At 57.6% G+C, this 17,021-nt stretch overlaps 1 protein-coding gene across 1 annotated transcript; it reads left to right on the top strand.

Moving 5' to 3' along the window:
• Nucleotides 1–234: 234 nt before the first annotated feature.
• Nucleotides 235–16,582, top strand: LEMD2 (LEM domain nuclear envelope protein 2). Its single transcript, XM_012100506.5, has 9 exons — nt 235–986; nt 2,618–2,658; nt 5,802–5,877; nt 8,850–8,926; nt 9,801–9,880; nt 11,509–11,654; nt 12,610–12,711; nt 12,789–12,891; nt 15,243–16,582. The coding sequence occupies exons 1-9, from the start codon at nt 275–277 to the stop codon at nt 15,391–15,393; spliced, it is 1,488 nt and encodes a 495-aa protein (XP_011955896.3). The 5' UTR covers nt 235–274; the 3' UTR covers nt 15,394–16,582.
• The last annotated feature ends 439 nt before the right edge of the window (nt 16,583–17,021 follow it).

Here is a 17,021-nt window from a genome sequence, read left to right as displayed (position 1 = left end):
TGTTGCTCTCACAGAAGGAGTGAGCAAGACGGGAAAGAGAAAAGGAAACCAAAAATAAAACCCTTCAAAAACGCCCTCAGACCTCCCCAACATGGTGGCCCTGGGAGGCCGAGTCTGACCTCACCATCATGGCCACACGACGATCGTCACAGACCTCCCAATATGGCGGCCACCACTGACCTTCCTGTCATGGCGCGGAGCCCCGCCCGCTCCGCCGCGGCCGCGGGCGGGAGCAGTTCCGGGTGCGGCGCGCGCCGGGGGCGGTGTCCTGGCCATGGCTGGCCTGTCGGACTTGGAGCTGCGGCGGGAGCTGCAGGCCCTGGGCTTCCAGCCGGGCCCCATCACCGACACCACCCGGGACGTCTACCGCAACAAGCTGCGCCGCCTGCGCGGCGAGGCCCGGCTGCGCGGCGAGGAGCGGCCGCGGGAGGCGGCCCGGGCCCGGGGCGAGGAGGCCCGGCTGCGCGAGGAGGCGCCGCTGCGCGCCCGGCCCGCCGCGGCCTCCCCGCGGGCGGAGCCCTGGCTCTCCCCGGCGGCCTCGGGCCCGGCCTATGCGACGCCCGGGGCCTACGGCGACTTCGGAGCCCCCGCGGCCTCCTGGTCCGGGAGCCGCGGCCTCGCCCGCCCCGCGCCGCTCAGACGCCGCGCCTCGGCCCGGGGCAGCTCCGAGGAGGACGAGGACGGCCGGCCGTTCGGCAGGACCGCGCCGGGCGCCAGCCCCGGGCTCCGGCGCTGGTGGGCCGCGTCTCCGGCCTCGGCGCGGCCGCCCTCCGCCCTCCTCGGCCCCGACCCGCGCCCGGGCCTACGGGCGACGAGAGCCGGCCCGGCGGCCTCGGCGCGCGCCCGGCCCGAGGCGGGGCGGCGGCTGGAGCGCTGCCTGTCCCGGCTCCTGCTCTGGGCCAGCCTGGGGCTGCTGCTCGTCTTCCTGGGCATCCTCTGGGTGAAGATGGGCAAGCCCTCGGCGCCGCAGGAGGCGGAGGACAACAGTACGTCCCGGGCCGGCGCAGGGGAGGGCGCTGGGCGCGCGGGTGTCCCCGAAACGACCCCCGGGCCTCTCAGCGCCAGGCCGCACGTCCCGGGCCTGTTAGATACCTCAGGCCACCTTCTTCCCCCCAGACTGAAGACTTTGCTTCCTCCAGCTGTGGGATTCCTGCGTCTGCAGTCGTTTCTGTCTTCACTCCCTCCTATTATTTTCGGCCCTAGCCCTCCTTACTTAACCTCCCTTTCCAGCACGTGCTGGAAGCTGTCTCTCCGTAGTCACTTTTACTTTTCCCTCTCTAGAGAAAGCCCTCTAACACAACCCTCTAAAGGCCCACCCCCGCTCCTTTTAAGTTCTGCCCTCCCTTTTGATTTCTTGCTCATTCACATGCTGTGTGCCCAGGTCACCCACTCAGAGATAGGTTCTGATTGGGGTCCCAGCTTTGCAGCACCAAAAAGGCCACATCCTCTTCTTTGGCCCGGGGGACCCACTGTATGTCAAGAGGGGATTATACTAGTCCTGCCTCAGACAGGCGTGCAAGAGCCTTTCGAGTTTAAACTGATGTGAATGGTGGCATTTGCCACTGTTTCCAGCCCCTTCATGGGATGTGTTAAGAGAGGGTCCTGTGACTCACGATATTCCCGGCCATGCCTCTGTCCACAGTTAGTTCTGTGATGAGACGTGGCCGAATGAGATCTGCCAGATACAGTATATTAACGAATAGTTAACGATCTGTGTTTTCTAAAAGGGAAATTTACTTCTTCCAGAATTCTCTAGGCTAATAGGAAGCAGCAGGGTGACCATTTCTTTATACATTTAAGTATAAAGTGACCCTTTAGTTCACCAGCTTTTAAAATTCTTTACAAAAACCAAGTGTGATTAATACTATTCCCAGCCACATTTTTCCATGCCTAGCACGGACCGCCAGAATGCAGGGGAAAGCTAAATTATGTCCTAGCTGTTGCAGCAGATGGATATTTGGGTGTATGAGGAAGTCTGTGGGCGCAGGGATCCCAGACTTACGCACACACTCAGATAATTTCTTGACTATGAGAGCAGGTTATCCACTTGCTAGAGAAATTAAATCGACCCAGGAGTGACATGGTTGTGCTGGTTCTAACTGTGACTCATTGGTGATGTCCAAAGACAGTATACTGTCATACTCGTTGCTGAGATGCTTTAAGACAACAGCTCTTGGATGAATAGTGGATTTACCTGGAGTTCCCCTCCCATAATGGTGTTAATCATGTTTAACATAACATTGTTTAGAGAACCACCATTATATGTTGTCTTCTTTGACGATGAGTCTAAATTAAGCTAGGAAGGCTTTAGTGATCCCATGTTATGAAGAAACCAGAGGTTCAGAGTGGTTAAGTGAGTGGTTCCCCGATATCCTGTGGCTAATCATTTTTCCCTGAGATTAGAAAATAGGTGTCCTAATTCTTAATCCAGGACTGAGAACCCCTTTGCATTTTACTGCCTACATTTTAAAAATGCTTCATTTAGGTGATATCTTTCTAATCCCCACCTTTTTGTTGGTAATGTTTTACTTCCTCTGAATTTTGGGAATGATCCCTTTTTGTACCCTTTTCCAAAACCCACACTTTTAATTTCCTCTGTTTCTTTTCTTGGTCTCAGTGAAATTACTGCCAGTGGACTGTGAGACAAAAACAGATGAGGTGAGTTTGAGTTTTTCTAGCTTTCGCTATTCGTCTCAAGGTTGTTAGCCTCCATCGGGAGGTAAACTTGCCCAGAAAAAGATCATAAAAGGATCATTTTCAGGAGTGCTTCCTGTAACATACCAGAATCATATCGTGTTCTGTGATGTACATGTCAGACTCAATTGTGGCTGTGAAGGAGTACTTGAAACAGAATTTGAGCTCCCAAGATCCAACCCCTGACTTTATAGGAGCTCTCCCATCAATCGCAGCATGGAGGGCTTTGATCTTCTGCCAGAGTCTTATCTGCGGGGGGGTGCAGTTGGGTGGTGGTTGAGGGACCTCTCAAGCTCCCTGGCTTCAGGGGGAAGGGTGGGCTGCTTTTTAAGCGCCAGGAGGCCAGGTTCTCAATTCCACATTCTCGGGTCGTTCCCCTCTGGCTCTGAAAATGCTATTCTGATTTGAAATGTCATCAAGGGGTTGTTTTAAACACATCTGAAGTGGAGTTAGTTCTCTTAGTCTATAGATTGGTTTTGTGACACTTTAATGTTCCCTACAAATAATACTTGGGGAAGGTGAGCCGCCCTGTCCATTTACGAGTCATGAAAATGGCATTAGCAAGGAGCTGGGATGCCACCAGTACAGGTAGTAGTCTCGGGAAGATAGCGGCTGTAAATTTTCAGGTCATAAATCCTGCCAGGCAGAGCCTTGTGCTGCCAGAGGGCATGACTTAGTAGTCTAATTATTAAGTGTCCAACTCCAGGCCTGCCCCAGCCCTCAGGGCACATCTCTGGCAATTGGGGGCAGGGGGAGGCGGCTGGGAAAGGAACCACACACACTCATCCCCAGGCCCACGTTGCCCACGTTAATGAAGTGGCATCCTGGCGCAGACAAGCGGTTTTATTTCTCTTCGGCTTCTGCTGTGTCATATTTGGGGGTGTTTTTATCACATGTATTTATTGCTTTCATCCGCCAGATATCTTTGCTTCCCTGCTGTTTTATAAAGACAGACTCATAATAAGTATAATCTGCCTTCTATCGTAAAAACTGCAGTTGATGATTAAAGGAAGTGGCCCAGAAACGTGGCCAGAAGGGGAAGCTACACTTTTGAAGACAGAAAACAGAAACGGGAGCACAAATTCCGTTTCTGTGAGACTTCTCTTGGCGATACTAGTCATTCGTCTTCTATTTAGAAACGGGCCCCCTGGTTTCTGTCTCTTGGTCCTGCTCACCTGTGAGTATGTCAGGCCCACGACAGAGGGCAGATTCCCTTTGGGGTCGTCCTCAGTGGGGGATGTGCTCATCGCTGCTGCGTGAGCCGTCAAGCACCATCCAGCTGCTCGCTAAAGACGTGCCCACCCTGGCCAGGCGGGTCTCAGACCAGACCTCTCAGGCTCCCTGCAGGCTCGGTGCTGGGTTCTGCTGCACTGACCTTCCGTGGGGCACGCTCGGCCGTTGGGGAGGATGCGCACAGGAGCAGGCAGCTCGGGGGGTACTTCTCAGCTTGAGTGAGTTTCTTGTTGAAACCCTCACACTTTCTGTGGCTCAAGCTCACCCAAAACCCAGAGGGGCATTTGGGTTTGAGAGACAGGTGTTTCCCCCCATCTCAGCTCTCTACAAGTCTTGCCATTCTCTCTGCTTCTGCCCTGCGGAATCCCTGGGGGTGGGCTGGCAGTGGGTGTGTGATCTTAATCAGGCTGTCGCGTTGCCTGGTACCTTCTGTCCTTTCAGCCTCGCTTTGCCTAAATGTCCATGAGTTCGGAACAGTATTAATTGCTCCTGCTTTTTTTTTTCCTGATTGTGACAGTGATAGATGTTTAGCAAGTTCGAAAAATGGGACAATCATCACCCTTGGTTCTGCCACCCAGAGATAATCACCATTAATGTTTGGGGAGCTTCTCTTCCCTTCACTCTCTGTGTGTGTATGTGTTTATAGAATTGGGATCTCTGTATATTTAGTTATATTTTACAATTATCAGCTTTGCTGATATCGTTAAATCGTCTTTAAAAAGTAGTTGGGGTTTCTGACTCTGCTCGTAGGCATGTGAGTTGTTTTGGACATTTGCAGTCTCGTGCATAAGTCTTGGGTACATCATTCGGTACCTTGTTAAGGCATCAGGGCCTTTAGGCCATATGAGGGGACAAAGCTCGGCCACGGAGAGCATTCAGGACCAAATTAGATCAGGGCAGCACGTGAACCCCGAGAAGGAAAACGATCTTGGTTTTCTTCTCTAGCTGCAGATTCAGATCTAGAACCCAGACCTCCGACTTCCGGTCCAGGGCTCTGCCCGGTGACAGCCTGGTGCGCTTGGAGTCCACTGGCCACACTCCCGTGCGGCTCCACCACCTACGAGCTGTGGGATCTTAGTGGCCACCTCTGGTCTCTAAACCTTGGGCCACTCACCTGAGAAATTGGGGTGCAGTGAGGAATGTGGTAAGGATTCAGGGTTCACATACGACCACTCAGCACAGCACCCAACCTCCCACCCAGCCTCAAAGAAAAGCAGCCTGTTTGGAATGTTCCAAACGCAGCGAGTCCAGCTGAACGGTGCCCCTGCTGTCCCGGGCGCTGCAGGAGTGGGCATGCAGGCGTGCCTCTCTCACACAGGTGACGTTTTCCTCCCGACAGTTCAGATTCCTCTACATTTTCCATTTCTAGAAGAATCTAAGCTTAAACATTCACAGCAGATAATGCGCAAAGTGGACAGTCCACAGGCAGACTGTAGATACTCGACTCTCCGAAAACTGGACGGGAGTGGCCCAGGGGGAGACCAGACCGCATCGTGCGGCATTGGCTTTGCCCTCCGAGGAGCCCGGGTGCCGCGCTGCCCACGGTTGCGCCCACACTCCACGGCTGGAGGCCTTTACCGCGTAGGGCTGCCGGGGCCAGGGCCTGGGAGCCTCTCGAATGCCGGCCCCTGGTTGTCGCCGAGTCCGCTGTCAGTCCACCTCTGCTGTCACGGTGTTCTTTTTACGTGTGTCGGCCTGGTGTTTACCAACCCTACCCCGGGGCCCACGTCGTGGCGGAATTTGCTGTCGTCGCTGTTTTAAGGTGTGAGGCTGTCCTTGCGGCCTAGCTCTTGACAGTGTGGCTGAGATGAGAGCAGGCGGCCAGGCCCCTCACCCGTGCCGCCTTGCTGACCGCTTGTCCTGTGCCCTTCCAGTTCTGTCAGGCCAAGCAGAAGGCGGCCTTGCTGGAGCTGCTGCATGAGCTGTACAACTTCCTGGCCATCCAGGCGGGTGAGTAGGCTTCCCAAGGCCCAAGCCTCCTCAGCGGGCTGTGGCCGAGGCCGAGGTGTCGTGGTTGTCTCCCAGAAGCCACGCCTCACCTTCCCCACGTCCCCCACGGGCACATCCCGTGTAAGCCTTGCATTTGAGCAAAACATAGATTCCCTTTCAGCAGGTGCACCCCGTTCTCTGGGGCGCCCTCCACCTAATGTTCTGGGTGTCCGTGTGGTGTTGGAAAGGACCAGGCCTCAGGCCGTCTCAGAGTCCAGGACTCCCAGCCTGGAGGGCCTCCCTGTACCAGGTCGGCCCGGTCAGGTGCAGAGGCTTCTGCAGGCAGCAAGTGGTCTGGGTGGTGGACCAAGCACCTTCAGGCCTGTCCCGCCCTCCAGGGTCCTGGTGTCACGGATCCCAGAGTCCCCCACTGGCTATGGGATGCTGGACCAGTCCCTGACTTCTCAGGGCCACAGTCTCCCCATTTCACCGAGTGATCTTAGGTCTGTCTTTTCTTAACTAAGTGAAAGCCAAGTGCCATTCTCTGGAAGAGGGCCTTCTCAACCCCCTCCCAAGACACCGCCTGGAAACGCCTCCGTGCGGAGTCTCTGCCGCTGTTTGCATTGTGAATGTGTTCCTTGAGGCCCGAGGTGGCACCAACATACTCTGTCCTGTCCTGGTATTCAGGAGGCTCTCAGAACCACTGATGACGTGGTGACTGCTCAGGGCTTGTGCCTGTGTTAAGGATCTTCATCACAAAAACCAGACGTCAGTCTGCAGGAGGTTCAAGGGGCGCCGCTCACCTGCAGGGCCAGCCCTTGTCTAAGGTTGTCGCGGGAGGTCAAGGTTGAGTGGACTTGGACTCGGCCCTCAGCCCTCAGGGCCAAGCCTGTGAGCCTCAGCTCTGCACCTCCTCTCTCCTGACTGCGAGGGGACCAGGCTGGCCACGGGGGCCTCTGTGAGCTCCCTGGAGGAGAGGCAGGGTCGGGGCTCACAGCATCACAGTCAGTTATGGCCCAGGTGTTTGGCATATAAATTCCGGCCGGAGGGCATATTTGAAACCTTTGTGACTCGGTTGTGGTCCAAGCACAGCAGCATCAGTGTCACCCAGGAGCTTATTGGAAATGCAGCATCTCGGGCTCATCTCAAACCTATTGCATCAAAGTCTGAGGTTTACCGAGGCCCCCAGGAGGTAACGTTGAGGAGCTCCACCCTTAAACTACAGATCCTAGTAGGCAGTTCTCCCCCTCCCATCCTCCATATGCGGTCCTGGCTCTTGTCATCAGGGGGCCTGGTACCCACTGTCTTCTGAGGGTTTGCCTCTCACTGAGACAGGCTGCAGAGGAGTGCAGGCTCTCTGGCCATGCTCCGTCCCCTTCCTCCTGTTGGAGGTCAGCTATGGACAGGGCACTGAGCTGGCCTTTGCAGGATACAAGGTAACTCAAGGATCCTGTCCACAGACTGCCTGTGGTTCAGTGGAAGAGACAGGCCACCCACCCCCCTGACCACGGGGTGATATAAAAGGCTGATAGATGGGAACCAAGAGGCTAGAAGTTCTGGGAGGCAGTGCCCTTTAGCTGGAGCCGTCAGGAAAGTGTCACAGGGGAAGGGGTCTCTGTGCGAGGCCTTCAAGCCCAGGTGGGAGTAGATACGTATTTGCTGGGGAAAGGCAGGGCCAAAGAGGCAGGAAATTACAGAGTCTGGGTTGGAAGCAGCTGCATGAGGAAGGAGAAACAGGGAGCATGAGTCTCACCCGGTCAGCCGTGGTTGCCAGGCCGTTGCGGCTCCATCCTGCAGGCAGGGAGGCTTGGAGTGGGGGAGTGACGGACAGAGAGCCAGGCGCAGGAAGGCAGCACTCTGAGCGAAGAGTGTCGTCTAAGCAGGATCATTTTAAAGCTTTGTTGACCAAACATGGATGAGAAAGGGGAGCAGAGGAAACCAAGAGACCTAGGCAGTAGTCCCAGAGGCCTGAGCAGGGCAGGGCAGTCTGGGGTCGGGCAGGAGCATGGGAGAAGGCAGCTGAGTCTCGGAGGGCCTGGAAGGACAAGCCAGCTTTGAAGTAGGAAGATCTGGCTGCTGGGGAGCGAGGAGCAGGCTTCAGTTCATTCTCAGGATTTTTGTGATATTATCTTCAGCCACTCTCTCCCCAGCACACAGACACATACAGACTGGCCATCCAGAGCCCAGGCTGTGCCAGGCTGAGGGCAGTTAGGCCGGTGAGGGGTTAAGGCCTAGCCTCGCACAATCCCTGCTGCCACGGGGTCTCGTGGTAAAGCAGCTGCTGGCGGGTGAGCCACAGTGGGCAATTGGGAGCTAAGGGCTGTGGCGGGGCCCCAAGGCCAGCCGATCTGGCTAAACGAGGCCCCCATGGCTGGGGCCTTTTCAGAGAGGCTGGTCCATGGGCCAGGCCTGGAAGCCTGGGCCAGATGAAGGGCGAGGTTCCCAGCTCCACCCTAAGTGGGAGCCGGCTGCACAGGGTGCTCAGCAGAGGGCTTTGGAGCACGTGCCGGGGTCCCAGCACACAGGTACCCCTTCTTGCTTGGCCATCACTCCCCAGGGCCCCTCGAAACCTGGCATTCTAGGTCACCAGCCTGTGACCAGTCAGAAACCCTGCAGTGCAGTGGCCTCCCTGCCTTTCTTTTTCCCAGACTGCGTTTATTTATAGTCCCATCCCAGTACCTTCCAGAACTGTCTGTCTGATCCTTTTAGGGATCAGTTGCAAACAGACCTTGGTATTGGGCGGCTTTTTAGTCATTTAATGCAAATCGCTGCGCTGCTTTGCAGGTCAGGTTTTAATGATCTGGCCTCGATCCAAGCTAAGTGGCTTTTGATCTTGCTGCACAGTGACGATGCCCCACAGCTGTCAGGGCGGCCGGCCGCACGCTCCCCGTCAGAGCTGATGGCTTGATTCTTGCTGCTGTGTTCAGTCGGTTGCCAGGTAAATTTTTTTCACCTCTTCTTTGTGTTTGAATGTGTGGTTTTTCCCCTCCTAGGTAATTTTGAATGCGGAAATCCAGAGAAGCTAAAGAGCAAATGCATTCCTGTCCTGGAAGCCCAGGAATATATAGCAGTGAGTAGGCTGCCGTGTGTGTCCACTCCCCGAAGGTCCTGGTGTTCTGTATTGATCTTTCAAGCCCCGCGTTTTGTTTTGTTTTGTTTTCTTGCTCGTTTTGTGTTTGCTTTTTGGCTTGTTTGCTTTCCCTTTAAAAAAAATCTTTTTTTTTTTTTTTTTAACACAGTTGAGTGCTCAGCTCCCTGAAGTTAAGGCAGCAGTGGGGTGACTGGGCTCAGGGTGAGCTGAGAGCCAGGGGCCCGGCCTGCAGGCAGCTTGCTCCTGACCCGCTGCCCCCCAGCCAGCTGACCGGGCCGCTGCCCTGCCCCTTCCCGGAGCGGCCCTGTGACTTGCTCCTCTTCTGGCTCATTTTCCCCTTCTCAGCAGCTTATTTAAGACATTTCACCTGCCATTTCACTTCCCCCTCAGGATTACCATCCGGGTTGCTCTGGGTCCTTTTGATTTTCAGTGTGGCCTCAGGATGACAGAATTATAGGTTTTGGAGCCAGCAGAAACCCAAGGGGTCACCTCATCCAGTTTCCGTTTCACCGATGAGGCACCTGGGCCCGGAGAGGGGAGGGCCTTTGCCCAAGGCCATACGGCCAGCTCTGGCCGCAGTGAGGGCCCCCCACGTCGTCTTTTACGTTCATCCAGATGAGCCGCCAGCTCTCTGGCCTGGCGCCGCAGACCTGCCCCGTTTTCCCACGCGCTGCCGCATCACCTCCTCCAGTTACAGCCTTTTCTCCAGGATCATCCGTGCCAGATCGCCATCCCGCCAGTTTGCTAAGCGTTTAGTGGAGCAGGGCTTGAGGGCACGCAGAAAAAGGGGGCTTCCACGACCCAGCTGCTCCACCCAGATGGAGCACTAATCTCCCCCGCCCTCTCCCAACAGAACGTGACCAGCAGCTCCTCCACCAAGTTTGAAGCCGCGCTGACCTGGATACTGAGCAGTAACAAGGATGTGGGCATCTGGTGAGTGAGGCCCTGTCCTTGCCCAGCGGCTCTGGCGTCTGGGGCCTGGAGGTGGAGGCCGGGTCTCCCAGCTGAGTTGTCAAGGGCCGGGCCTGCAGCTGGGCAGTGGAGGGAGTAGGGTCAGCAATGCCAGGAGAGGAGCAGTTTAGGATGAGATGCGAAAATCCAGGTGTCAGGGTGATTGCCTGGCAGTCCAGCTACACCTGTTTGAAGTAACCCAGGCTGTGCCCCTTCCCGTCACTGCCCCCACGGTTTGCTGGAGAAGGCACTTTTCTGCTTTGCCTTTCCTTGGTGCTAGTTTTCATTTCATTTGTAGATGAGGCGATTCTGTATGTTGGTTTCACTCAGTATGGAAACTGTAAATGGAGAGACCGGGTTTTATTCCAGCTGAGTGGTTTGGCCTGTTCCTGTCCCTTCCTGGTGAGCATGGTTCGCAGAAACAGCACACTCACCCTCCTGAAAAGCTCCCGACTGGCTCCTCAGCCCAGCGGTGGGGGCGTCCCCTGCTGGGGAGACCCTGCCTCGTCCCCACCCCCCACCCCCGCCCCTCAGGGTTTGTCAGGGCTCTGTTCAGGGCACAGCTGCTGATATTAAAGCACACTCTGGGGGTTTGTTCGCTTCCTCTCTAATCCACTCAAATTACTAATTCCATCAGCAGTGAAGCCAGCAGAAGCCCCTCGGGCAGCTGAGCCTAAAGCTGAATAACGGGATGCATGGCACGATTAGAATTCGTTGGCTTTAAAAAAATAATAATAAAGTTTCCCTGAGTGGCTGAGCGATTTTCCCGGGTGTTAGAAAAGGCAGAGAACACAGATTTTTATCCTCGGCAGCACACGCCGAAGCTGCCAGCGCAGGAATGATGACACCGCCTTTTCCTGTTGGAGGGGGCAGCCTGGCTTGAGCCCAGCCCCCGCGACCAGCATTTAGAAGTAAGTCGCGGGACTTTGCTGTACAGTAATAATTGACGCGACATTGTAAGTCAACTATACTTCAATGTGAAAAAAAATTTTTTTTAAAGAAGTCAGTCATGAGAAATCCCAACAGTGCAAGCACCAGCCATTCACTGCAGTCCAGAGCAGGGACCTGTTGCCTCCTAGAAGGCGGCGTCTCCCAGCATCCGGATAACCCCCTCGCTGGGGCTGGGGTCTGGCCCCTGGGAGCTGGGGCTGTTCATGCTGCGGGGCCCGGTGGCACCCCGTGGCCTCTGCATTTAAACAGGCGACGTGTCGCCAAGGAGAAGCACCCCCTCCCAGACTGTTTCAGTCCCTCGCCATGCGTCGCAAAGCCAGCGATTCCGTAAACATCTCCATTTCTCTGTGCTGGGAGGTGGGAATGCAATTTACAGTTTAATCTTCCACACGCTGAGAAGGGTTGTCAACGATCCAACAGAGGGGGGCATCACTTTAGCGGCAGGGGTTCAAGCTTGCTGCCATCTTTAAAGCTTTATTCTTTCTAAGTAGCCAACGTGGGAAATTTCTGGAAAGAGTGCAGCCAGGGTACCAAGTCTATTTTATCGGCAAGTGGAGGCTTCCCAGCCCCTCCTTCCTCCTCTTTCTGCTGAAAGTGAGGCTTCTACAGCGGCTCCTCAGGGCTTTTGAACCTGTTTACAGCCCTGTGTCCTGTCTCAGGTTGAAAGGGGAGGACCCGTCTGAGCTGGTGACCACAGTGGACAAGGTGGTCTGCCTGGAGTCCGCGCGGCCCCGCATGGGTGTCGGCTGCCGCCTGAGCCGCGCGCTGCTCACAGCTGTCACCAACGTGCTCATCTTCTTCTGGTGTAAGTCCTGCCACCCTGTCCCCCTGCCCCGGCGGCCCAGCTCAGCAAGACTTCCGAGCACGGGAGACAAGGTCTGGAAACCCAGGCCCGCAGAGTTCGTTTCTGCCCAGTGAGCCTGAGGTCTGTTTAGTGAAATGGAGATGACCAGTCCACCACTGCCCTGGTCAGCTTTCCTCTGGAGGTCCGGCAGCTGGCGCACAAAGATTAACTAGAAAATCTTGGTTTGGGGTGGGGCCCATCAGCATCCTGAAGGGGCACCCGGCCTGGGCTGCAGTTGGGCACCGTCCTTCCCTGGGCTCCAGAGTGCAGGCCACACGGCAGGGAAGACACGGCCAGAGCTTGGCCTGATTTTACTCCCTGAACCATGTAAGCACCTGCTGGGGAGCTGCAGATGCCTGATGAAAGCGAGCCAGGCCCAGGGCGCTGAGCAGCAAAGGGGAGTCTCCAGACATCGGGGGCTGCCTTTGAGCGGGACCTTGGGGTGTCTCTGAGAGCGAAAGGCCACGTCACAGAAGCTGCCTGACTCTGCAGAGAGAGCCGGCTTACAAATCACAGGCCATCTGGGCGTGCGCACAGCTCCCTTCCCAACGCAGGCAGGCACAGACATCATTATCGGCAGCAGCATCTTGAATACAAAGGGCCTGGCATGTATATATGTATGAATCATGAGTTTTGGTTCACAAGGGAGAAGATGAAAGCCTGGGAATGAGGCTGGGAGGAGGACTAGGGACGCCGCTCTGGTGACAGCCAGTGGGAGGAAGATGATCGCTTGATCGCTTGTCTGCCCCCCACCCCGCATGTCCCATCCTCCGTCTCCTGCTTGCTAGCCCGGGTCTCACACAGTAGGGACGCCACCGCCTCAGCCTCCAGCACAGCCACCTGCCCCATGAGAGCCAGTGGGCTCCTGGCCAGGGAAAGTGGCGGCCACGATTAACTGCGCTTTGTCCCCTCCCAGGCTTGGCCTTCCTGTGGGGGCTCCTGATCCTCCTGAAGTACCGGTGGCGGAAGTTGGAAGAGGAGGAGCAGGCCATGTATGAGATGGTGAAGAAGATCATAGGTGCGTGGCCCCCAGGGAGAGGGTTGCTGGCCCCCCGCTGCGGGGCCTCAGCCTGAACAGCACCCTGTGTCCCACAGACGTGGTCCAGGACCACTACGTGGACTGGGAGCAGGACATGGAGCGCTACCCGTACGTGGGCATCCTGCATGTGCGCGACACCCTGATCCCGCCGCAGAGCCGGTGAGTCCCCGCTGGGACCTCGCTGAGGGCCCCCGGGCCAGTGGTGCAGGATGGGGCGGTTCAGCCCAGGTCCCAGCGTGAGGCTCCATCCCCGCCTCTGCCCCCCTGCCGTCACTGCTTAGGGCAGAGGCGTGGTCCCACTGCTCTGGAGACGCCAACGCTGTTAGTGTTGATACTGATGGGTGCTCTGGACAGTGAGTCCTTGGTCTCCTCTCCTCCCTGAGTGGCTCTGCAGGGAAGGGCCTGACGGGCTCCACGAATGGAGGTCAGGGACAACACGGTCAGGTCTCTGGCCCCACCTCTCTGGGGCTCCCCTGCTCCTGCCCTCTGGATGCTGTCAGCTGGTGGGCGGTCTCTGTGGGCACAGAGTGGTGGCCGACAGGCAGAGCAGCACCAGCCGTGTAGCCGGTGGAGGGGAGGTGGGCCCCCTGCTGCTCTCCTGAGCAGGGGAAAGCATCCCCAGAAGCCTCTGGCGACACACCTCTGAGGTTCCACTGGCCAGTGACTCATCTCTCCTTGAATCAATCACTGGCGAGGAAGAGGTGGTTGTTTTTCACATGTCATTAGCCATGATGCACAGTCAAAAACACGTCTTACCTAAGATAACACAATCTAGTTCCCATACACGAATGCACACGCCTGTACTTGGAAACAGCGTTTCACAGCAGTGAATGGGCTTGCAGCTCGTGGGAGGAGTTGGCCAGCATTGTCATGCACGACTCTGGAACCTCTGTCCCTGGGGGCTGCAGATGCGGGATGGATCCCTGACAAAACCAGGGGTGGGGTAGAATCGGGGGCCAGAGTCCCAGGAGGCGGCCAGCAGGGAGGGCCCACCGCAGTGTGGGCTCAGACTCTGCCGAGTTCTCCGGCCAGATGCCGTGCTCTCTCTCTCTACCTTCAGCATGGCTCTTGGGGGTGGGGGGAACAGCGAGGACCCCACTTGACAGATGAGGACACTGAGGCACAAGGACGGTAAGGAACCTGCTCAGAGACCGTGGGCTGGTGCGCCTTCTGTGTTCCCAGTGCCGGGCTCTGTGGTTGTCAGCCCAGGGGGAGCTGGAAGCTGTGGAGAGGCTGAGGCACACTCACATCCACCCCAGGCCCAGGATGGCGACAGGCAGGGAACTTGAAGCAGACAGGGCGTAGGATGACCAGTTATCCCAGCTATTGGGCCCCCGCACAAGGCCCCCGCAGCCCTCCAGCTCTCGAGGAGGCCGCTGGTGGCCACTTGGCCAGGGCAGCCGAGACCTTGGCTCATGGGGACACAGGTGGCCAGTCAGCCCTGCGTGGGCACGCTGCCCTGCGGGGAGGGCCTGCTTGTGGGCGGTGAGGTAGCTCTGAAGAGCTGGTTCGGGGAGGCACGCGAGGCCAGCTTGTTCATCACCTGGTAATGGGCTGCCCGGGAAGGGACCAAGTGAGGCTGCTGTCCCTCCCTGTTCAGGAGCCGCCGTGAAGGTCTCAGTCCCCAGGGCCGTGGGGCCAGGCCCAGACCAGCCAGGTGAGGACTGCTGAACAGTCCTGGGGTTTGGTCCTGACCCCCCGGGAAGAAAGCCCCAAGACCCCACTCTGCCTCCTGAGTCAGGGGCCACCTCCAGAGCTTCCCTCCATCTGCACTCCCCACTGAACGCCCTGCTCCACACCCCCCCCCAACATTCACTGCATGCTTGGGGTGCTGGGGAGTGGTCTCCAGTCAGACATGAGGCTGGGTCTCACCAAAGGGTAGACATCAGAGCAGCCCTCCCCCACCGCCCTGGGATCTTCCTGTCTGGTCTAGAGGAGCAAAGAGAAAACAGGAGGCTGTCTGAGGGGGTGCAGGGCCCTGGGGACCCCAAAGAGCAGGGACTCTGGTCACTGCAAAGATGGCCCGACCTGGTGGCTCTGTTTCCACAGGCAGTTCCAGCGTCCAGGCCTCCCCCGCTGGAGGCTTAGTTCAGCCCCATCCCCTGAAGTGCTGTGGAGCCTGGACTCAACAGCCCAGTGGTCACTGTCTAATTGGCCCACACGAGACATTAAAATGCAGCCTGCACTGGAGGAGGGCAGCGGGCCTGCTGCAGTATCAAGTCCTAGCAAGAGTCTTCCCGCTTGGACACCTGGGGTGGGGTGGGGCTGCAGCCCCTTTCAGCTCTCTTTAATTGAAAGCTTTTGGAGCAGAGAAGGTTGAGGAAGTATTTCTCTGGGCTCAAGAAATTTCTCTTCTCTGTGAGAGTCCTGTTAGCACTTGACCACTCTTTCCGCAGATAAATAAATTCTGGGTGCGCTCCCCACGTTGGTACAGAGAGCATCCACAGCCCACCTCCCTTGCCAGCCCTGGGCCGACTGGCCTCCTGAGCTTCCCCTCCCCCTCTCTGCAGGAGGCGCATGAAGCGGGTGTGGGACCGGGCGGTGGAGTTCCTGGCCTCCAACGAATCCCGGATCCAGACGGAGTCCCACCGCGTGGCCGGGGAAGATATGTTGGTGTGGAGATGGACTAAGCCCTCTTCCTTCTCTGACTCAGAGCGATAAACCCTGGGCGTGGGCGGTACCTAATTAGCCTGTCCCAGGCCAGTCCCCTCCGGGACGCGAGAGGGCCACGCCCTGCCGGTGCTGAATTCACACTTGCCTTGACTCACCCGCCTCCTGACCTTGGTTCAAAAGGTGTGAGGCGGCTCCGTGGGAAAACGTGAGCGTCCTCAGAGGGCAAGGAGAGGAGCCAGGGGGCAGCTGCCTCTGCATCTGGCCATCCTCTCTACCCAGTGTTGCTGGCAGAAAGAGGAGAGGGATTGGTTTTTCACGAAGAAATTAAAGCGCAGGGGCCATGAGCCCTTGCACAGCAAGTGTGCGCCCGGTGGGCCCACCGCGCCCGCGGGAGGTGGTTTGGGGTGGCGGGCTGGGGCGGCAGGGCGTGGGGAGCAGCTTGGTCATGTGCCTTCGTGGGGTGTTCCTGGGGAGCCCAGGAGTGAGGGAGAAAGCCGCCTCGAGCTGGGTGGGGCCTGTGATCCCGAGGGGAAAGGGCTGGAAGTTAGAACTAAGTACCCTAGGAGAACTGTTTAGACACGGCCTGGACGCGCGCGGGCTCTGGCTGCGGGGCCTGAGCAGCTGGGGTGACCTCCCGGAAGGAACCCCGCGGAGAGGCGAGTCGGGCTGCCGCCAGCTGGGCGGACCCTCGGAGCCTGGAACTCCCGGTGGGTGAGGATCCTGGGTTGACGGTGACCACCCCGCCTCCACGCCCCGGGGCGATTTGCCGGAACCTCGGCTGCTGGGCTCCGGGCGAGGGTGAGGGCGCCCCCTGCCGCCCCCGGGCTCTAGCCCGCAGCGCCCCGCCCTCCCCGCCGCGGAGCGCCCCCAAACCCTCGCGGGGGCCTGAAGAGCTCAGGGCTGGGGCCCCTCCGGCTGAGCCGCATCCACGCGGGCTCTGGCCCGCGGCGGGCGGGGGAGGGGACGAGCCGGGGAGACGGAACAGCTGCCTCCAAAAGGCATTAAGCACCTCTCTGGTCTTACTGGTATTTTTTGTTTCCTTAATAAAGCGCCAGTCTCCCTCATTTGAGCAATACTCTCATTTCCTCTGATGTCTGGGGTGATGGGCGGGCCTGGAATCCCAGCGCCTGCCCCGTGGCAAAGCAGGTCTCATAAGCAGGCTCCAGCCAGAAGAAACTGCAACAGGCTTCACTATCAGGGCTGAAACTTGGATAAATAAATACTTATTAAAAATGGATGTGGTTCTCGTCCGTGGTTCTTTCCCTCTCCCCTCAAAGCAATGTGTAAGGAGAGGCAACGTGCAGTTATTAAGCGCTGGCCAGAGAGACGTGTTCCGCAAGATAAGGCGGGAGGGGCCTCAGGCAAACCACATACCTTGGACCTTCAGTTTCCACTTTATAACGCGGTGTGATGACGCTGCCCTGCAGGCGGAACTCGAAAGATGTATGCCTGGGCTCTGGGTAGTAAGAAGCGGGGGCCACTTTCTCCCGCCCCATTTCTGCCTCCCTCGAGGCCACAGAGGCTCCCAGAGGTGCTGAGCACCTGCCGTAAGAAGGGGCGAAAAAGCCGGGTGAGTTCGGACAGGGTGTCTCAGCCGCTGATGGTGACTCCCAGGGAAGCAGGAAGTGGAGGTTGATGCAAACTTGTCTCTTTAGGGGTGGCCACTGGGGAGAACA

This window comes from Ovis aries, chromosome 20 (assembly GCF_016772045.2).
Source record: "Ovis aries strain OAR_USU_Benz2616 breed Rambouillet chromosome 20, ARS-UI_Ramb_v3.0, whole genome shotgun sequence".
Classification (NCBI taxonomy): Eukaryota; Metazoa; Chordata; class Mammalia; order Artiodactyla; family Bovidae; genus Ovis; species Ovis aries.
Note: the sequence above shows the minus strand (reverse complement) of the source record. Positions and strands in the feature narration are given on the sequence as shown.